Below are 22,032 nucleotides of genomic sequence, written 5' to 3'. Positions count from 1 at the left end.
AATTTAAAATTGCTCTTTTCAATATATTTTCAGTATTTCTCTTGTATATTAACAAATGGCACATCACTTTCTTTGAAACAAAGACAGAAGGTGTCTCCTCCTGTGACATTCATATCATCCCCCCACCCCGAGCCGACGTGGAGCACAGAGGGTTGTGCATCTGAGGGACAAGGTGGCAGGAAGTGCCCTAAAGAACAACCAAAAGTCCCAGACTCCAGCCCTGGCTCTTTGGCCAATGTGGCCAGCTGGGCCAGGGGCATGGGAAGTGGCCTCCCCAAGGGCCTTGCTACAGGCATCCAGACCATTCTGCAGAGCTTTGGACATGGGCAGAGGTTGGCCACATCCAGCAGGGCGCAAGGGAAGGCCAAGTCCAGCTGTTGCCCATGTCGGTTGGAGCTGGGCAGCTGATTCTCTAGGAATTGCCCTAGCACGTCCCATCGTGTGCCCATCCACGCGCAGGGACACGCATGCACGTGGACACAGCCACAGTCCAGCCCCCATGTGGAAACCTGGGTGGCCTCTCACGCACTGTCACCAAGTCAGTGCTCATTTAATAAAATAAACCCTTCTACCTTTCTCCTCATTTGCTGTAAAATACATTTATGATCCATAAAAATACTTCCCTTGCACATTATCCTTTCTCACTGTGATGAGGGGGGAGGGGACGGTGGGCAGCTGGGCCTGGGAAATGAGGATGACGGTCAGGATGAGTGACAGCAGCTTCTCCCTACCTGAGGGCCAGTGAGTGTGGGCAGTGTGGGCGAGGGCAAGATCTGCCCCAGTCTCTGGCCTGGAAAGGCCTCTTCTCGTCTGCCTTCTCCCCACGTTAACCTCAGGGGTGGCAAGGCCTTCAACACGATGGACAGAGGCTGGGCAAAGAGTGAAGGGGCCGTGGCTAATGGAGGGAAGAAGTGGACACCGGCATCCTCGTCCTCCTTGCAGCAGGTGGACATCCTGAAGTGGGCAGCTGCCTGGTGAAGGGAGGTTAGGGCCTGGCCTGGCCTGGGAGGGGCCCCCACCAGCCTAACCAGACACCATGCCCCAGGGATAATCTGCCCAAACAAAGCAAGAGCCAGGAGAGAAGAGGGCCAGAACCCAGAGCCAACCTGAGCAGAGGCCCCTGAAGAGCGCCAGCTGCTCCGTACTTCCTCCCAGGTTCTCTCCTGCCTCCAGGGGCCCAGACCCTGCCTCAGGATGGATGAAGGGGTCAGGGGGCAAGTGCTGAGTTTCCTGGACCTAAGCCTTCCTGCCACCCTAGTCCCCTCACCCCAGGGAAAGTTTGGTTGTTCTTTAAGCTCATCCCTTGCTTCCTGCGAGGTCAGACTGAGCAATCCAGCACAGACAAGGCTGTGACGTGAAGCACGGGGGAGGAAGGAGGTCTGTTCAAAGGCAGTAAACAGAGAACGGGGTTGGGACGCTGCTGCTGACACTGCACTGGCCACTGCTACCCAGGTGGCAGGCAGACTAAACTACGTGGTAGCTCATGCCATCCCAACGCCCAGAGTCCTTGAAGCCTGCTGAGTCCATTCCAACTGGACACATTTGTCCGATCCCCTGAACTGAGTCATCATCTTTGTTTCCTGTTTTGCTAAAATTCACATAAAGCTGAGTGTCAATGACAACGCCACTGTCGTACCTCGGTAGTTTTGGAGTCGGGGGCGAGTGGTCAAGCTGCTCCGATCCCCGAATTGCGCTGTGTGTTCATTCGCGTGGGGGAACCTCTCGGTCAGGACTTGGGCCGGGCCGGTTTCCCGCGTGTTCCTCCCCACTGTGCGGCTGCTCCTGAAGGCTCACGGTGGGCCCAGTCCAGGATTTGAAATCCAACACCTGGTTCCGGTTTCCACAGTCGGGCGGCGGAACAGCATCCTCTTCCAAGAGCCCGGGCTGGTCTCCTTGGGTGTGTGCAAGGAACATGTTCCTGTAAGCGGTTGCTAAAGACCTCCATTAAAAAAAGCCCAAGTGACAAGGTGCTCGGTCCAGGCTGTGCTGTATTATGGTCAAAATATTCTTTGGCATCCACAGAATGATTCGACTGTCACTGGGCTTTTGCAAGGTTCTTGTTGGAGAAGTTCTGGCTTTACCAGTGGCGGAAGTGACCCAGGAGTAATTCACAAATGAAAAAAACACACGTTTTCACTGAATTCCTTTTTCGTTTGTTCCCTGAGCTATCACCCTGGGGCCACTCCACTAAAACTCTTCAGAGCAACTACCTGGACCTGGAGGGGAGGGGAGGGAAGGCGGGTGGGTGGCGGGGAGGGAGGGCACAGTTGGGAAAGGGGGTTAAGGCTCACAGGGAGAGGAACCAGGAGCCTCCAGCAAGACTTAAAACAGCCCCAGCAGCCAAGGCGGCCGCCTGGGCCCCGGGATCCCACTGCTCGTTGGAAGGAGTTTCCAGAAGGAAACCGAGGAAGCAGCTCATCTCTTAGCAGGACTGGGAAACCTGAAAAGGCGAAGGGCCTGGTCAGCTGTCTGGGAGTGACCAGACTTTGGCCGAGACTGGCTCCTACGGAAGGAAGGAAGTTGGAGCCCGGAGCGATTCTCTGCAGCGGGCAAGTCTGAGCCCACGCCCCCGTCTGGGCACTGGCCCTCCCTGGCAGCCCTCCACTGGCACTGGTGGCTGGCTGCCTGGGAGTCCCCTGAGTAAGTGGCGCAGCTCAGGAAGGATTCTGGAAACCCCTTCCCGGGGCTGCAGGGCTGGGCGCTGGCAGGGCCAAGCAGCAAGGGAGTGGAGGGTGGCGGGGTGGCTGGGCAGGCCTTCGATGTGGGTTGACAGGGGCGGTTGGGGTTCCCCTGGAACCAGCAGGGCCCTCTGCGCCCCCTCAGTGCTTTCTCATGTAAGCTCGTTGTGCTTGTGACAGTGAGTAGACTCTGGCTGGGTATCACTTGTTATAGACTTCCTTGGGGATCAGTGGAGTGCAGCAGGACCCCCCAAATGGACTCCAGTGGAATTTGAGGGCAAGGTGGGCAGGCCCTGGGCTGGCCCATCTGCCATGAAATAATGCCCAAACGACATTCTGTGTCACCCAGTGGCAGCGGGCTGGCGTCCTGAGCTCTCCTTCACCTTGTCTGCATCTAGCCAGGAGCCCAGCGACGCCGGCGGGGCTGCCGCCGCCACATGGGTCCTGCACAGGACTTGGCCCGGTCCTTGCAGCCAGAGCTGTGGGAGGAATCCTAATGTCCTAGGCCAGCACAGAGGAAAGACAACAGTGTAGAATTCGGAACTCTCTCTGTATTAAAAATAAAACCACAACGGAGTGGCAGCCTTGAGAGTCTGGGACACTCAGCAGATTGGAAATGGCAGTTGTGACTGGGCTGAGGCCTCATGGGGGACTAGGGCAGGGCCTGAGACAGGGGTAGGGGTGACTTAGGAGGCCAAAACCCCCATGCGGACCACCTCCTCAGCCCCTGCTTCCCGGGGACCCCGCTGTACCCCGCTGTCCTTAGCCTCCACGTCTGAGTCGCTCATCTCCCTATCAGAGAAGAAGCCATCAGTCTCAGGGTCAAAGTGTAAGCTGACCTTTGGCCTCTCGGCCACAGCAGCAGGAGGTCCTGTCCCGGCATCAGGCCTGGCACCCGATGACCTCCGGGTTCCCTTGCTCTCGCGGGACTGCCGCAGCCGGCCTGAGGGCTTGGGGCTTGCCATTGGGCCAGGCACTTGGACATTCGAGTCGGCAGCCATGGGGGCTGCCTCGTCGGGGGTGTCAGGGGCCAGCGGTGGGGGGCTCTTGGGAGCTGCGGGGATGGGACAGTCCCCAGCTGTAGGACTGGACGGCAGGTGAGAAGGTGTTCGCCGTGGAGGTTTCCTGGCAGGTGGTCCTTGACCTGGACCCCCCTTGCCGCCACCTGCATCCTGGCCCCAGGGCTTCTTGGGGGGTTTGTCCGGAGTCGTCCGTGAACCAGGCCCATCCTGTGGTGGCTTCTTCTTGGCAGGCAGGCGGCTGGCGCGGCCACGGGCCTTCCTGGCAGGGTCGCCGGGTCGCAGGGAGGGGTCCCGCATGAAGCTTAGCAGCGTCTCCTCGTCTTGCAGCAGCTCCTCCGACAGCAGCCCGGGCGCAGGGTCCTCGCGGTGCCCATTATTCAGTGACCATTCGCTCATGGCCATGTTCTCCGCTGTGATCTGCACCGACTGCGCCAGCCAGCTGTTGAAGAAGGTGCCGTCGATGGGGAACGAGGTGGCCAGGCCTGGAGGAGGGAGAGAGGAGGAAGGTGAGATGCCAGCAGGTGTCGTCCCACCCTCTCTGGAAGCCCTTTCTGACCCTCCCCAGCAGGCTTTGCAGGCTCTGTGTTCAAAAATTATTATTGAGAATTTTCAGGTGGCCACAGGAGAATGTTAAAACAAGCAAGGGCCTTTGGCCCTGCACACCCAATGAGGTGCAGGGAGCGGAGGAATGGAGGAATGTGCCCTCAGGCCACCAGGGGGCGCTGGGTTTCTATGCACATTGCCTCCCAGAGCTTCCAAAACAAGGAAGTTGGGTAAGGGTGTCAGGCATGAATAAGGTGGCAATGTATCGGGGTATAAGGCCCCTCTTGGATGTCAGTGCCTGCTCTAGCTATAGGCCACCCCCGCTCCCCCTTCCTCAGGTCTTGGGACAGCTTGTGAGACTAGCATCCCATTAGACACCCAACTTGTCCCCTTCCTGAGACGGAGGGAGATAAGAGACGGCCTGGGGCTTCTGTGCTAGAAGTGAGGCCTAGAAGGGGACTCTACTGCCATCCCTGCGAAGTGCTCTGGGGGAAGCATGTGACATCCTGGGAGACAAAGCCCACTGCTGGGGTCCCCTCAAGGGCTGCTTGGCTTACGGGGTAGCAGTACAGTCTGTGACAGTGAGGACGGGTTGGGCCAGTGCCTTTGGCCACTCCTTTGGGTCTCTCTGTCATGGTACTGGAGAGAGGGCCCATTGAAAGGTTCTGGACAAGGATGGAGAACCCTGGGGCCCACACCTCCCAGCGTGGCGGTGGCTCCTAGAAGGGCCAGGTGGCCTAGGTCCCTTCAGGGCCTCCAGGACCCTGGTCAGTGGAATGAGCAGTCAGTTCCTGAGCTCCTGGACACAGCCTCCAGGTCTACAAAAGGGGAATTTCTCGGATGGCACCCGGGCTCTGAAACCCTAGTCTCTTTTATGGCCAGGAGGTGGAGTGCCTGGGCAAAGAAGGCCTCCCGCTCTGTGCAGTGGGTGCTGATGGTCCCAGCCGGCCTCATATGGGGGCTGCAAGTGGAGGGATGGTGTGAGCCCTGCCGGTCTGCCAGGCCAGCATGGCCACTTACCCAACTGCCCCAGGACTGAGTCGGGCCCCGCCTTCATTTTCTCTTTCTTCTCGGGGCTGCCCCTTGGGCCCTCACGGCTTTTCCTTTTCGAGTCGCTCTTCTTGCCCTTTGGTCTCCTCCCAGACCGCTCTGCACCAGGGAGAGAGAGAGCAGGTGGTTATCCCAGACGGCCTCGGCCAGAACCAAGGTCCCTGCGTGCCACCCAGGAGGCCCTCCTCACCGGGTGCCTCACCACCCGGTCGCCTTGCCCTGCTCTGTACCCCAGGCTCAGAGCCTTAGGGGCTTGGATAACTGCGGCTCCTGTGAGTCCAGGGGCAGGCGGTGTGGGAGAGTGTGTAACTGCCCACTGCTGCTCTGGCAGGGTTTGGGGAGGGCACAGGGCCTTGAAGTGGGTGGAGGGCCACCTTGCAGGATCTGGACTGCAGCCTGATCTGCATGGCCTATAGGTCCTGGGAGAGTCCTGGTGGCGGAAGGCTGGCTGGAGGTGAGTGGACAGGGCAGGGTCTTGAATGCTAGGCCAAGGAGCTGGACATGAAGGTGGACAGAACACTATCTGAGGAGTCAAGAGGTTTTGGTTAGTCCCTTGAGCTGGTCTCCTGCCTTGGTCTCCTGGTCTGCTTTTGAGGTCAGACAGGAGATGGGAGACCTGGCTGCACACCTAACCTTCATACCCCTTTAGTCCATGACCATAGGGGTCTAGGGAGCCAGAGAAAACACCCAAGCAGGGAGGGATCTATGGAGGGGGAGGCCCAGCTGCCAGGAATATTCTCCCAGCTTCTCAGCTGCAGGTCGGAGGGCTTCCTAAATAAGGATTTAAGAAAATGTTGGGGGGTGTGGTCCCAGCTCTGTAATCTTCCCAGCTCGGCTGCTGATTCCCTGTGCAGCTCCTGCTGGGCCTGTCTCCACATCTAGAACATGGGACCAGTGCCCATATACTGTGGGGCAGGCTTCTGAGGCCCCCACTGTCCTCAGCTAGTCTGAGCTCCTGAGGGTCACAGGACCTTGCCTGGTCAACCTTGGCAAACCCTCAGCCTCACTTTGGACATCTTCCTTCTGCTCTAATCGCACCGATACCAGCAGCTTTCTTCCAGTTTCTCTAACAAGATAAGCTCTGGTCTCTGGGCCTCCAAAAATACTCCTTCCTTGTCCTGGCCTTCACCTGGTTCAGCTCCAGCCTCAATAAATACCACTGCCACCGGGAAGCCTTCTCAAGCCCTCTGGCCAGACAGGCCTTGGCAATATGCCTGTAGCCCACATCCCACGCCAGGGGTCAAGCGCACAACACGGAGGGCGTCAGCTTCGGGCAGAGGCAAACCAGTCCTCTGCCCGGAACAAGGGCTGCCTGTTGTGGCCACTCAGACCTGGGAGCTGCAAATGTTGCGACTCTTGAACATGCTTCTGGAATCCCGTGCCTCGGGCACTGCAGGCCGTGCCACGCTGCTGCCTGGGCTGTGTCGCTCCTGCGGCTGGATGTGCCCACAGTGCGGTCCCAGGAAGCCCGAGGCTGCCGCAGAACCGCTGCCGCCGGGAAGCCTCCCTCACAGCTGTCCCTGCACCAGCACCGCTGCCGCCCTGGCCACCACTTCCCTTTGTCTTTCCAGGTGGTGAGCTCCACAAGGGCGGGACCCTGTCCGTTCAGCCCGCAGCAGTGTGCCCGCAATGCCCAGCACAGGGCCTGGCTCCGTCCACGCTCAGTTAGTGCTCACGGAACCAATCACAGAGGAGAGGGAGCCGGGGACCACTCCGGGCGCCAGGGAGCTGCCACAGTCTTGAGGGTGCACGGCGAGCTCTGAGCTCTGCATGGCTGTGACCCACCGTCTTTACTTGGCACTCCTGGGTTTTTGGGCCAGAGTGGGTGGCGATCCCAAAGTGCAGATGAGGCAGCTTGGCTCTCAGGCAGGGGTGACCAGCCCTCAGTCATTGGCTCTGGTGGTGGCCTGGCAGCTCTCTTCTCTGTCCACTCCAGGCTCAGCCTGACCCAGAGGCTGAGCTGGCAGTGGCCGCCCCTGGCTCGAAATCCCTCTCCATCCAGCTATTCCTGCTGCAGGAAATCCAACACGAGAGCACCATTTGGGGGTCAAGCACTGCCCTCCTTAACATGTGAAGACTCCAGGAAGAGCCCTGTGTCTGGCAATATCCACACAACTAACAGATAAAAGCAAAGCCAGAGCTTCTTTGGCCTTTGATTTCCAAATCTATTAAATGCATGTGATGCAGGAGAGTAAGAAATAAGAGGGGACAGCTTCTGGCACAGGGCCTGAATCCTCTGAGGCCAGAGTAAAAGGACCTCTTCCATCACTGGGCAGCTGCTTTCTTCAGGTTCAACACTCAGGCACATGGGTCAGGGAATCTCGCCGGCTTCTGGCCCTTCCTGCCCCAGCACCAGCACACAGCCACTAGGACCTCTGGTCCACACCTGTTCACATGCAATTTACTACTGAACCACTGTGGCCCTGGCACTACCTGGTGTCCCTAGTGGATAAGAACGCTCTCAGAGGGCAGGCCAGGCCTGATGCCCACACTCCAACCTCTGGCTCCTTGCCTAACAATACATACCTGGGACCCTGGGGAGGTCCCCTTCTCGGCCGCTACTGAATGACGGAGGGTAGGGGTGGGGGCCAGTGGCCCCGGGCCCCATGCACATGCCCCAAACCAGGCTCCATAGACACACCCTTTTTGGGACCCAACCCCTTGAGTGTGTGCACACTGAGGTGGCTGGTGTTGGGCAGGGAAGGCGCCTACCTCGACACAGATCCTGTTCAATAAGTTTCATCTGCAGGTGGAATATCTGCTCCTGGAGTTTGCAGATGGCGTGTTTCGTTCTCTCCCGCCTTGTCACCATGTAGCACAGATTTCTAACCTGAGGAAACACAAGAGACATTTCCCACCTTACTCAAGGGCGACCACCCCTGACCTTCCGGCTCTGGGGGCCACCACTGCCTAACCTGCCCGGGACATCTGGGAATCGATTCCCGGACCCCGGGTGTCCTTAGCCCTAAGCCACAATTCCCTGATACAAAGCATGGGCCGAGCACAGCCTTGACCCTGGGGCCCTGGCTGAGCCAGTGACAGAGAGCATCTGGGTAGCGCAGGCCGGTGACTCCGCCTTCCTGGCTGAGTCAGCGACGCTGCTGCCCGAGGCCCTTCTAACACAGCCCTCGCCCCTATGTTCAGTGCACCGAGGCTCCCTGGGCCTCGTGAGGGCACCAAGCCATCCCTCTGCCTCCTGTCCAAGGCCTCTTTCCCACCAAAGGAACTCTTCAGCCATGGAAAAGCCACCTCCTATCCCGAGACACGAAAGGCCATGGCGCATGGAGTGAGAGAACCCAGCACAACAGCTTCGCGCAGACAGGCCGTCTCCAACCCACCTGGGTCTCCTTGCTGCTCTGGGACCTGAGCCAGGCCCACGCCTGCACTGGCCGAGGCCCCCACGTCCACATGCATGTGCTCAGCCAGAGACAGAACTCCTCACAGGGCGGGGCGGGGCCCCTGGCCTCCGAGGGCCAGCGAGGAAGAGCCTCTTGCACTGGCCTGGGAGCACCTGAAGGACGGGCCATTTTTGCTCTCTGTTCACGTGACGACTTGCTCCAGTGTGCCCATCCTCACCGGCTGCTCCCTGGGCCAAGACCAGGCCCCCCTCCCCGAAACACTTCCTTGTTCTGGTGTCATCTTCAGTTTAGGTCAGAACTTCCAGTGGCAGGGACTGGCCAGGGGCTGCTGAGCTGAAATTCTGGGTCCCACCAGGGTCTTTCCAGCTAAAACTAGTACTCTGTCTCCAGTTGGGTTCCATCTTCCAGGTCAGGCTGCATGTCCTTAAGCTGCCTGGGATGACCTCTGGGTTTTAGAGGCCCCGGCCTGTTGTCATGGGCACCATTCTCCTGGCCTGGGGTGGCCGTGATCAGTCCTCGCTGTATGCACGAGCATCCTCATCTCCCTCCTGGGCCTAGTTGTGAAGGAGGTCCCAGCACGCCTGCTTCCGTCCTGGCCTTGCAGGAAGACTCTCAGTGGCACTCGCACTGGTGAGTGCACCCAGGATAGACAGGGAGCACCAGGCCATCCTAGTGGCCAGCACCTCCCAAGAGGGCAGCAGGGGCCCAGCCTGACCTCCTCAGGACCTCCCGCCCACCCACCTCCTCCCACACGGCTCTGAGCACAGGCTGTGGCTCTGGAAACTCCCGTGGTGTTGGGTCCTGGGCTCAGCAGTGAGCAATGCCATCTGGGTCCCTTTCTTCTCAGGATTTGTAGCCAGTTGGGCAGACAGATGCTGACCAAGTACTGACAGGACCAGGCGGCCCTGAACCAGATTTGGAGGGGATGAGGAAGGCTTCCTGGAGAAAGGGGCAGTTAGGCAGGGAGGGGTTTGATCACAGAGAGGGAGACAGGCTGGGGACAGGAATCCAGGGAAAGGCCAGCCAGGGGAGGGGCAGAGCCAGGCCTTGTGGCTAGAGAGTGAGGCTTTGAGGCCTCGCTGAGCCAGGCCAAGCAGAGCTGTGCAGAGATTTTGATGATGGTGTGTAAGTGCTGGGGCCCTTAATGACCCGGCTCCTCCTCATCTGCCCCATCGCCGATCTGTCAGCATGCCCATCGGTCCTTCCTGGGGGCGCGACCCCTTGCCTCAGCCCCCTCGCGCTTAGTCACCCCCATCATCTTCAGCTGAACCCCTCTGCCATCCAGAGCAATCTTCTGAAAGTGCAAATCCTCCGACGGCGTCTGTGCGGACCCTCAGATGTAATTAGTTAAGATGAGGTCATCCTGGAGATGAGTGAGCCCTAACGCCACTAAGTCCTTGGCAAGGCCATGTGATGGCCCGCACGCACAGGGAGAATGCCACAGGGCACGGCGGAGGCTGGGGTCATGGGTCTCCATGTCAGGAGAGCCCAGCAGCTAGGAGAGAGACCCGGAACAGACCCCCGGAGCCAGTGCAGGACTCAGCTCGGCTCGGCGACTTCTGGCCTCTAGTTTGTAGTACTTTGTTACAGTCGCCCCGGGAAACAACTATAGCTTCCTTCTTGTCACAGTGAAAAGCATAGCCCAGAGCCGGTTCGGTCTGATCCAGTCACCTCGGGGCCCGGTCCCAACAGGCCTCCTGGACTGCCCCACCTCCAGGCGCTTCTGTCTGTCCAGCCCACGTCTGCCTTGGACCTTGGTGCACACTCTACTCTTCCCCCAAGGCCGGACTCACACCACCTCCAGCAGCCTTCCCTGGCCGGCACACGCGCAGTCCAACATTACCTCCTTGTATCCCAGTCTGTTTTCTTCCTGGCGGTCACAGGACCTAATGTGCGTGGGGTCAGTGGGGATAAAAAGGAGGGGATGGATTCATGGCTACGTTGGAGGCCTTAAAACAAACCAGTCAATACATCTATCTTAAAAACGGATCCGTCAAGGTCCAGCTTTTGGAAATTTTCAAAAACATTCCCTTCTGGAGTTTTCTCACACTTAAACCCAACCTCTTAAGGTGAGAAGCCAGATGAGGTGAGGCTCAGAGTTATAGATTTCTCCCCAAAGAATACTTAAATACTTCCTGTTACAGTCTGGCGGTAGTGTTCTGTTTCTTCTCTTTCACTTGAAACTCTAGAGCAGCGGTTCTCAACCTGTGGGTCGCGACCCTTTTAGGGGTCGCCAAAGACCATCGGGAAACACATATATAATTACATATTGTTTTTGTGATGAATCACTATGCTTTAATTATGTTCAATTTGTAACAATGAAAATACATCCTGCATATCAGATATTTACATTACGATTCATAACGGTAGCAAAATTACAGTTATGAAGTAGCCACGAAAATAATTTTATGGTTGGGGGTCACCACAACATGAGGAACTGTATTAAAGGGTCGCGGCATTAGGAAGGTTGAGAACCACTGCTCTAGAGGAAGGATTTCTAAGGCAAGTCCAAAGAATAACTGGCATCAAGACCCCTAGGGCAGCTGATTAAAAACACAGACGCCCAGGCCTGGGAGCCTGACATACTCTCTGGGGGTGGGGACCTCAAAGCTGCACCTCACGTGCTACTGTGAAGTCAGAAGGACAGCCCTCGCCAGGGGCCCCCAGGCTATTGCGTAGACGGTTCATTGTAGGACAGGAAGAGGATACTAGAACTTCTACTGGCATATTTTTTTTATCCTATTAGAAATTCTGAATATGTTTGTTTTATAATAAACAGTGGTAGATATGAAAAGATATTAAAAATACAGGATATTACAGATAAATGCTCAATTTCCCCCCTGATCTGGGCACAGCACACAATCAATAATGTCTGGACTATAGAAAACAGGAATGCTTCTTTCTGAGAATCCCAACTCTGCCAACATTCTTTGGTTGGTGCCCTAACCCCAACCCTAACCCTATGCTCACTTCACCCTGGAATCAACAACTACTTCTCTAATTTCTCCCGAGACGCTCGGTGCCACAGCCAGCTGTGACGGAATGCTGAAGAATTCCTCTCCCGGGTGGCTTTGGGGGACAGAGTATTGAGGCCACCTTAGAAGCTCAGCCAGGCTGTCAGGCTCCTCACACTGTCCTTATTGTTTTTTCTGATTATAAAGATAAAACACTCTCTTAAAAAATAATCAAGGAACAAAGTCCTCCAAAACTAGGGCAGAGATTGGTAATAAAGGCAGGTTTTACATTTTGATGAAATTGTTTTGATATCAGCAATTTTTCAGAGAGAACCTGGATGTGGGCTGAGGAGACAGGAGAGCAGAGAGGACACAGCCGGTTATCTGACTAGAATGGACCAGGGCTGGAGGGATTCATGGAGATGGAGGCAGCGGGAGGAGCAGGCTTGGACCTGTGGGCATGCTGGGCATGAGATGCTGGCGCTCAGGAGAGAGTGTGGCTGGAGTCCTTCCGATGGGGAGCACAGCTGTGGAGCCGAGGCAGCACTGAGGGTTTAGGCCGAGTGTGGCGGATGCTCACTAGACCAAGGAGAACTCAGAGGGGGAGAGCGAACTGGGGTATTAAGGGGGGATCTGGTCAGAGCATCAACAAGAAGTTATTCCAGAACAAGGGCGTGATTGACTGTGGCAGCCACTGCTGAGAGGGCCAGGGGACAGGATGGAGAAGTGACTATGGGACCTAGGGAGACGGAGGAGGCTGTTGGCCCGGGTGGTAGGTTCTGCAATGTGGTGGCGGCAGGAGCATGGCCAGAGTGGGAAGCAAGGAAGTAAGAGCAGTGAGGGATGATGGGAAAGGAGAGAAGGATGCGATGGAGAAACCCACGACTAGAGGGAGATGGGAAGGGAGGATTTGCTTTCAAACTTGGGAGAAGGTAAAATAGATTCCAGTGCTGGTGGGTCCTGGAGACGAAGACGGGGAAGAGAAGAGAGGCTTCTGTGCTGCGGGGCGGGGGCTGGAAAGGGACACTGGGGATGGGGGGAGGGCCGGCGAAGGGGCACAGAGGGTCTCCTGGCATGAAGCTGGAGGGTTCTGGTCTGAGGAACAGGAAGTGAGGTTGTCTGCTATCAGATGGGGGGGCCCTGAGCGAGGTGGATAGGGGTAGTGATTGGTGGATTGGGGAGCCTAGAGCGTTGCTTGCCCAGGCTGGGGGACAGGCATCTTGGGGGACCCACCTTCTCACTGCTAGGGGATCGATCCCGGTGGGCAGAGTGTGGCTCCTACTGGAGGAGGCTCTGGCAGGGGTGTGGCCTCCATATAGGGGCAAGAGGACAGGCAGCGAGCTAATGCCAATGAAGAAAATAAGGGACAGTGAAGGGTAGACGGCCTGGGAGGCAACTGAGCAGGGAGAACAGGAGGCTGTGGTTAAGGAGGGGAATGTGGGGATTTGGAGGTGGTGACAGGGTTTGAGTGGGGTGGGGGCACTAACGGGTCAGAAGGTCCCAGAGATGGGAGATGCAGGGATTGAGGAGCCAGAGTGCTGGAGCCCAAGGCTGCTTCGGGGGCGGCAAAGCAGACCACAGTCCAGGCACTGAGGACAGGGAGTGGGGAGTGACCAGTGAAAAGGAAGCAGGTGTAGGGTCTTCCTCTCTGGGGAGAGCCATGGGAAACGAGGCCTGGGGGAGGGGTTCCTTCACTATTATCCTCCGCTGGGCGGGTGGGGGGGGGGGTGTGTGTGTCTGAGAGCCGCCCCTGCCTGCCGAGCCCCACTCAGGCCAGGCCAGGCTCTTGAGTAAACCCCTGGTAACCAGATCCAGGCCCACAGGCAGCAGAGCCCTGCACAGCCGGAACTGCCTCCTCGGTTGCTAGGGGACACCAGCGCACTAGCTCGTTGCCGGTGCTGCAATGTTTCTGTCAGCTGTGAATAGCTCTGGGAGGCTGCAGTGGCCACGCCTTCCCGAGCTGCCTACCAGGGCTGAGGCCTGTGGCTAAAATGTTAGAAAAGCACATCTTCCATGGTGGTGGCAGCATGGCCCAGCTCTTGCTTCTCTCAGCAAAACTCCTTCCTGGCCTTGGGGGCAAATCCACCAGGGAGGATGCCCTGTGGTCCCAGGCACTGGGCCTACCTTTCAATTCTCCGTGGAGCCCCCACCCTGCAGTCTGGCAGCCCCTCTACAAGCCCGAGCAGCAGTGATCACCACCACTCACAAGGAGGGCACTGTGCTAAGCTCTGTCCCCCGTCTTCACGGGGGACCCCTAAGGTTAGTGTGATCCTTATCCCATTCCATAGACAAGGAAAGTAAAACTCAGAGAAGTGAAACGGAAACTCAGAAGGCACCGAGCTGAGAAGTGCTGGACTGGATGCCAACCCTGGCTGCCCAAGGTCTCGACCTCTCGATGGCTCCAGCCCAAGCTGGCCTGTGCGCAGTCACAGGCTGGATACGCTCGGCTGTCAGCACTGGGCCATGGGCAGAGGCTGGACCCGCTGGCCATGCCACCAGCATGCATGGGCCTTTCCAGAAAACCTCCCCTGTGGCACAGTTCTCGGCTTTATTCACTTACTTCAGTCACCCACGCGTGGCTGTGAAAGGCTGGAACTGGAGGGGGTCGACCTGGCGCATGGCTTGCACACCCTCACTTTGCTCCCAGCTGGAGAAGCAGCATTTTGACAGGGCTCCTGAGCCCTAAGAAGCTACAGAGATGAAAGCCGGGCCTGCCTCCCTTTCCTGGAGGAAGAGTGGGCTGACTCTGAAGGACTCTGTTCCTCGACTAGGGGGATCTGTGTGGCAGCTCTTGTTGCTCCAGAGCTGGCACCCTAACCCTTGGCAAGGTTGACCCTCGGAGCACCTGTACCAGCTAACAGGGTGGGTGGGGTGGGGGGTGGGGGGTGGATAGGGAGTTCTGGGACTGATAAGAGGATGCTTTTGCCCAGGACATGTACAGAAGAGAAAATGAGCCAACAACCCTCTTTCTGACAAACTTGTCTCCTATTCAGGTCTAAATCCAACTCTCGGAACACACACGGTCCTCTGAGGCTTCCTGTCACCTCACCTCTCTGAGCCCCAGGTTCCTCACCTGCTCACTGGGGCTGAGAGTACCCACCTTATTCTAGGATGAAATCAGTGAGCCTACCCGCTGGCCTCCCCACACAGCCTAGCCAGGGCCAGACACAGGGCTGACCAGCACAGACCAGAGAGCTCGATCTGATGGAACCGCAGGAGGGAAAGCAGCGTGTTTGCACTGGAGACCTGCGGGTGGCCTAGGACAACTCTGGCAGTAGCTCTGAAGGGTTTGTACCTGACGGCCCTGCCACAAGAGGCAGGAGGCGAGGCTGCCCAGGCAGTGGTGACTGCAATGTGGGTGGCCTTGCCCTCTGCCCTGCTGGAGCCAGGGACATCTGGTGCCACCCCCTGCACACCTCTCCCTTCTGACCTGGTGGCAGACTGGTTGTCAGGCAGTAAGCTCCCTCCCTCCATGGCGAACAGGGTCATTTCCCTTTGACTGTGCGAAAGGGCAGATGAGTGGGCCGAAGGTGGAGAAGTCCAGTCCAGTTTCAGAGCCTCCACCTTATGGCCATTCCTGCCTCCCCCACAGCACAACACCTGTGGAGTTGCTCTACCCATTTTATAGACTTGCCGACGGAGCCACTGCTTCAGGCCACACAGGCCCTCTAGATGCTGTGTGCGTTTCCTGACACGACCTGGGGAAGGGCGGGCAAGTGTGCCTGCTGTGCAGGACACTGGTCATCATCCCACATGGTCTGGGACCCTGAACTGAATGTCCCACACAGGGCGCCAGACCAGCACCTGGGATTCAGAGGACTGACCCAAGGACCAGAACATCCTGTGTCCATGTTCAAGGACCCCCTCACTTCCTCTGGGGCGAGTAGGGGGGATTAGAGGTTGTAGGGTCTTCCACGCTCTTGCTGCTCCCCAACCTCTATACCTCTATAGCTCAGCCCTAAACCACAGCGTCTGTACCCCTTTGTCATCTCGCTCAGCCCCCAAAGCTACCACCCTGGACCAAGCCAAGATCACCGGTCTCTCAGCTCACAGCTGGGGGGGCGGGGGTGTTTAGCCAACCCGCCCACTCCCTCCAGGCCCTTAGATTCCCCCTCGGGGTGAGTGTTTGGAAGTGGAAGTCACAGCAGGGAAGTCCCTGCTTAAAAGCCTTCTGTAACTTCTAGACCACTCTGGCCCACCCAACATCCTTTCACTCCACAGAGGTGAGCCCACCCTCCCCCTCTGCTCACTCCATTTCCTCTGTCCGGCACCCCGGGGAGCCATAGTCACACCTGTCTTCCTTGCCCTGGCCTAGCACATACTTGTTGGGCTGGTTCAGCTCACTCGACATTCCCAGTTCCTCCCTGGCCTCGGACTCTAAGCAGGAGCTTGTGTGCTGCACCCGGGCAGGGCTCACAGCGGCCACACAGGGGCCGGAAGCCAGGGGAGCTGGAAACCTGGGTCCTTGCCCCAGCTCCAGTGTCTCCAGCCTCATGACCCTTCACCAGGCCTTCCAAAGGGTTGGGACCAGAGGGACTCAGACCCGAGAGCTGGATCCTTCCCTGTACTACAAAGTCAGTAACCTCCTCCCTGTATGAGACCTGGAGGCCCTCAACCCCTGGGCCAGAGGTCACAGTGTGAGCCCTGGTGAGCCACAGCTGCTCGAGGGCAGTGAGCAGTGGCCTGCGGGCAGGGGGCGGCAGGAGCACTCACCCTCTCCAAGTCCTGCCGCAGGTGTGTGAAGAGCTTCAGGCGGCGGTACAGGACGTCCTGCTCCTGCTGGGCCAGGTTGTCCACCTCGTCGGTCTTGGGGGTCAGCAGCGGTTGGTTGGCATTGGCTTTCCTTTTCAGCTTCCAGTACTGGTAGATGAAATCGACCAGCGCCTCGGCCAGGTCCAGGCGCTCAGCCACCTCGGCCGGCTCCACCAGCTCATAGAAGTCCTCCTCCAGCTGCTGCAGCCGCTGCTTGCGCAGGGTCACCTTCTCCAGGTCCTCACCAGCCGGGCTGGGCTCCACCGGCTCCGATGTGGCCTCAACCCTTGGGCCCCCGTCACTGTGCTCCTGGCAGAATGACTTGAACTTGACCTCGTCGTTATCTGCTAATATAGTCCGCATTTCTAGGCCATGGTCAAAGGCGCATGTGACGTGGAATGCCGTGATGCAGGAAGGCATGGAACACTGGAGGGACAGCAAGCGCAGTGTCAGACATGGGGGGAACCCTGATGGGAGGTAAGAAGGATGTGGGGATCCCCCCGGGTCCTGAGAACGAAGAATGCGGTGAGACCCTAAATAAAATGGCATGGGCTCCTAACACTCTACAGGGTATGGAGGGGGGTCCTGGGAAGGAAATGGGGTTCAGCACCTTAGATATGGGGAAGACAACAAGCCTATGACTGGACAACCCTCTGGGGGCAAGCTGCATGCCTGTGTGGGCAAAATGACTTTGGAATCAGAGGCATTGAAAGAGACTGGTGAGGAGGCCCTGCCGCCTCTGCTCCTGCAATGTCAGGGGAGCCGTACCTCCTTTGTCCTCTGGGAAGAGGGACTGCACTTGGACCCTTTCCTTCTCTTGCCCAGGCAGCACCTGCCCCTCCCTCCCAGCCTGGGATGATGGTCGTGGGCAGCTGATAACTGTCTCAGCGATAACCCATCCCACTATGAGTGGCCATTTCCGCTGCACTCACAAGCCATACAAATGGGCAGAGGCACAGCTAGTGTTTGCAATGACAACTGTTCCTGGAGAGACAGGACATCCCTACCTCCCAGCCTCTAGGCCAGTAGCAGTAGCAGAACTTGCTAGAAATGCAAATTCTCAGCCCCACCACAGCCATCTGTGTTTTAACAAGCCCTCGGGTAACAAGGATCACACTAGGATTTGGGAACCACTGCTGTCAATGGACTGGTGCGGCAAGAGCCTAACTGATTCCCACACCTGCTGCATGTCATGCTTGATGCCAAAAGCCAGGCCAATGTATTTATTAAGCACAAAGAAACCTGGTCTTGAGCTTAATAAGTCAAAGTCCTCAGCACTCCAATGGGATGGTAAGCCTGGGCTCCCAGGCCTGCCCCCTATGCCTAGAGGAATGCCCCCCACGTGGAAAGCCCCGTCTCAGGCTTCCTTGGCCCATTAGTGGCTCTGTCTGTAGCACCACTACAGACAGGTGGAGGGGGTGGCACCTGGCTCCTGCATGGGCCCCCGGGCAGCAGCGAGGTGAAGTGGCCATGTACCTGGATGCAGGTGCCCGTGCACTCCTTGCACAGGCTGCAGGACAGAGCCCAGCGGCTGGCTGGGATATGGGAGATCTTGGTGATGGGCTCCATCTTCTCGGGGCAGCCGATGCTGACCTGGGCAGGACACAGGGAGCTACATCAGGCCTCTTGTCCTCAGCCTGCCCCAAGGATCCCCAAATGGGGGGCTGTCTGCTGACACAGGTGGGGGGCAGACAGGACAATGGGAGAGCCCCAGAATCCCAAGTCCTTGCTGACTGTCCCAAGCTGACCACTGGGTGAGTGTGGGCTCACCTGCAACAAGTCTCACATTATTTGTGACTGTGTGAGACGGTGCACATCAGTAGTGTAACTGAGTGTGTGTGCCTACAACTGTGTGGCCCTTGAGACAGAGATGCTTCAGAGTGTGTGTGTCTAAATGAGTACATGCAAGGTCCCCTCTCTTCTGTACCTCAGCCCTTTGTCAAGAGCATCTTCTGAGTTCTTATCATAATTTGTCTTTATTTTATTTATTTTTCTGGGCAACAAGTAATGGTGTCAGGGTCAGGGTGGCATCTCTTCTTGGAGGCCTTCCAGGGCCCTTGTTTAGGCCCTCCTGTCTCTCCTATGGGGACTATACCCATGTCCACATCTCCTGGGCACATTCTCCCCACCCACCCCCCTGCTCCCCGCCCATGCCTAAGGATGGAAGAGCCCCTGCCCAGAAGTCCTAAACCAAAGGGCTCCCAAGGTGGGGTCCTTGCTGGTTCTCTGTCCCAGGGCATACTCAGTGGAAGCAAGAGACCACTGCTGACACAACCACCATTATCACAGAACCCTGCAAGGTGGGTCTCAGCAAGTTCTTCAGACTTGGAGCCCAGGAAGGTGAGGGCCACCTGGCTTGCTTCTGGGCATGGCAGCATTGGAGTGAGGTCCCATTCTGGGTCATGGCACATAACAGGGCCGGGGCTGAAACTCCAGGGGATTTCAGCATTTCCTATTTCAAATAAAATGGGATGCCCTCTGGGAGCCCAGGGCCTCTGCCATCTCACTGTGGACCCAGGCTGTAAATCCACGGTCCCTCCCCACCCAGACTCAGACCCAGGGCACCCCTCTAGCCACAGCCCCAGTAGCAGGCCCACTACCAGACTTCCAATTAGGCTTGCCACCCAATTTCCTTTCAGGTCACCTGGCTTCCTTCTAAGACAGCTTGGCTTTGGTTGGAACCACCGCCTCAATGGGGGTGGACCCACAGTCTGCTTTCCCCAGTCAGCTGCCTGACTTTTGTCCAGCTCTCAGACCTACCACTGGATTCCCAGGGTCCATTTCCCCTGGAAACCACCACCTGAGTTCTGACCTAGTCCATAGCAAAGTTCCCTGGGGGCCCCGGTGTTCTCCAGGCTCAACACCTGAGATCCCATGTTCTGTGGCTCATCACCCTCCTTTCCCAGTGCTCTGCCACCTGAGTTCTGAGTTCCATGCAGACCCACTTCCCCGGGGCCGCCCCACCGGCCCACCTCAGGAATCCACAGAGCGCAGCTGACGTGCACCCACTTGGTCCCACTTCGGGTCGGCTTCAAGGCTCCTCCTCGCTTGGGGCAGAGCAGGCACTTTGGCTGGACACCCAGGGCACACGTCCGGCACAGCCAGCTGCCTGTGGGCACCTTGAGGATCCCATAGCAGGCCTGGGAAGAGAGCAGGGTGATCGCAGGTCAGGGCCTTGGTCAATCTGCACCTGGTCAGGAGTCAGCTGTGAATGTCCCAGCCCCCACCCGGGCTGGGAGCTACAAAGCTACCCTGCTACCAGGCTCTGGCAAGGAGACCTCCTGAGGACTTGTCGGTGTTGTGTGCGAGAAGTCACCACTTCAGTCCTCTGTGAAAGGGCTCAGGTCTGCCCTCTGCTGGGAGGACTGTCCCTTTAGCCAGAGGGTCCTAACCTGTGAGGGGCCTCAGAAGTGTCCACGCTGCCTTCGGCTGACTGTGTTTTGGTGTGTATGCTGCCTGAGGACAAGGAGCAGACCTTCCGTCTTTTTTCACAGGCATCTGTGAAGGGGGTCCTCCTAGTCATGCCGAGGGTTCATGAACCTAAGAGCTGCTGAGTATAAGGGGTGTGGGTGAATGGGGTGTACTGCCTCCTACCCGCCCGCCAGGGGAGGCCTCTCTGAGCTCCCAGGAGACAGTCCAGCAGCAGTGTGTGTGGGGGAGGGCAGGCGGGCATCAAAGTCAGAGCCCGAGTGGGTCCACTGTGTTCCAGTCAGGTCTGCAAACACAGCCCAGGGATGCCCAAGGTCCAAGGGGTGGGCCTGGTCAGGCCAGACCCAGTTTATATCAACAATGGTAACAAACACTTAGAGCCCTTAGGATAATGTTCGAAGCCAATAACTCAGACCTTACTACAACTTAATCTTATGTACAGTTGAGGAAAGAGAGGTCCAAAGAAGTTAAGAAACTCGCTCTAAACCACAGAGCTTGTAAAGGGCAGAGCCACAATTTGAAACTAGGCAGCCTGGCTCCAGGCTCTGCTCTCAACCACTACACTGAGCGGCCCCTTTGTAGTCCAGGATGGTGAGGAGCAGAGGAGGAAGGCAGGGGCAGTGTGCTCGGGGGGGAGCGGGGGGGCAGTCTGCCAGGCAGGACAGAAAGATCACCCAACGGGCCTTTACTCAGGTCTGGCTGACGGAGCTGGCCCGGTGCCACAGGACAATCATGCCAGTCCCTTCCTCCCACCTTGCCCTTCTTCCCAGAAGCCTGTGCCCACAGTGCTGCTACACGCCCAGTCAGGATGACCAGCTCCAGGCGGGGGCCTGCCGGGCTGCGTGTGAGGACACTGTGCGGATAGGGACCTTTGCGGGGCTGGCCACCTGGTGCACGCAGACGTTGCATTTGTCACAGAAGACCATCTCGTTGCCGTCTTCGCCCTCGGGAGAGCGGCACACGTCACAGACGACGTCCTCATCATACTCGATGCCCAGCCCCTCCTGCGTCTCAATGGCCCGCGCCATGTTCTGGTGGCACAGTGTCTCCAGCTCCTCCAGCACACGCTCCAGGGTCAGCTCGTCCAGCGCTGGCCTCTCTGTGAGGACAACAGGGGAGGGAGTGAGAAGTGCGGCTTTTCAGGGCAGATGGATGGGAGGGCTTCCATTCATCTGGTGTGACCTGGGAAAACAGGTGGGCTGTCGTGGGCCCCAGCTCCACTGTCTGAAAACTGAATGGGCTGGACCATCCGACCTCAAAGGCCCTGGGGCCTGTCGTGGTGTTCTGACTCTGGACAGCCTGCCTGCAACCACACACATGAAGTGTACACACAGACAGCATCTCTGGGATGCGGCTGGCTCCATGGGGAGTCCACTGCTTGAGCTGTGTGAATGGGGGACCTCTGAAGGTGGCTGAATATGACAGAGCTGGCCCTGATACATGTTGGTGAACTCCAGCCGGGAAGTCCATACTCACTCTCATGTAACAGTCACGCTGACTAACCCTATTCCCAAGAACTGTCAATTACATGCTAGTATCACCCTCACCTGACAGCTACAGAGACAGGCACAGAGACATCAATAAATTCTCCAATCAGTAATGCTGCAGGGACTGTCACCCCAGATCCATTCAGTGCAAAAGCCCAGTCGTGGCTACTGTCCTTCTGAGGGTGAGGATGCTGGGATTCAGAAGAAAGCCCTGCCTGGCCTTCCCCCGATCCCATTCTTAGCCTGGCAGGTCACCTACCCATCTCCTTGAGCTCCAAGTTGATGAGCTCCAGCCAGTAGGCGTCAATCTCGTCCAGGTCATAGCGGCTGCCCCCTGGCCAATCAGGCTGGGAGCCCTCGCCAAGTTCGGAGCTGCTAGGGGACACCTGGGAAGGGGGGCCTTCCAGCGGCGGGAGGATCCTAGGAAATCAAGAGGGGGTGGTGTCATGAGGGGAAGGACCCTCAGCCTGCCACCCTTGCTGGGTCTGGAGGCATCTGGGGAGTTGGCCAGCCCAGCTGAGGACCTAGTGAGACTTGGATCCAAGCAGTGCCCACACTTCACTCCCTTCTTATGCTTCCTTCTCCCGCCTGCCCACCCTGCAGCCTCAGATGACTATGAGCAAGCAGGGAGGAAAACAACGGGCTGTGGGCAGAGTGGAGGATGAGAGCCGGGGCTGACCCACAGCCCTTGCACACCCATCCATACACATCCATTCTGCTCAGAGCGGGCACCTGGGCCTTAGCTAAAGCCCCAGGAT

The 22,032-nt window shown here is 57.8% G+C and overlaps 1 protein-coding gene across 2 annotated transcripts in view; it reads right to left on the bottom strand.

The window, feature by feature from the left end:
• Positions 1–3,209: 3,209 nt before the first annotated feature.
• The window catches only part of JADE2 (jade family PHD finger 2), a 46,542-nt gene continuing 27,719 nt past the window's right edge, over positions 3,210–22,032 (bottom strand). For both annotated transcript variants that reach the window (XM_081090959.1, XM_081090958.1), the window contains exons 5-12: positions 21,534–21,694; positions 20,675–20,886; positions 19,331–19,498; positions 17,835–17,951; positions 16,320–16,784; positions 8,006–8,123; positions 5,264–5,392; positions 3,210–4,182 (exon numbers count right to left, since the gene is read on the bottom strand). In XM_081090959.1, coding sequence (XP_080947085.1) covers positions 3,365–4,182; positions 5,264–5,392; positions 8,006–8,123; positions 16,320–16,784; positions 17,835–17,951; positions 19,331–19,498; positions 20,675–20,886; positions 21,534–21,694 — 2,188 coding nt within the window. In that variant the 3' untranslated portion in view covers positions 3,210–3,364. The remainder of the gene's footprint in view (positions 4,183–5,263; positions 5,393–8,005; positions 8,124–16,319; positions 16,785–17,834; positions 17,952–19,330; positions 19,499–20,674; positions 20,887–21,533; positions 21,695–22,032) is intronic.

Source organism: Myotis nattereri, assembly GCF_964212035.1.
Source record: "Myotis nattereri genome assembly, chromosome: 5".
NCBI lineage: Eukaryota > Metazoa > Chordata > Mammalia > Chiroptera > Vespertilionidae > Myotis > Myotis nattereri.
This window is presented reverse-complemented; position numbering and strand designations above follow the sequence as displayed.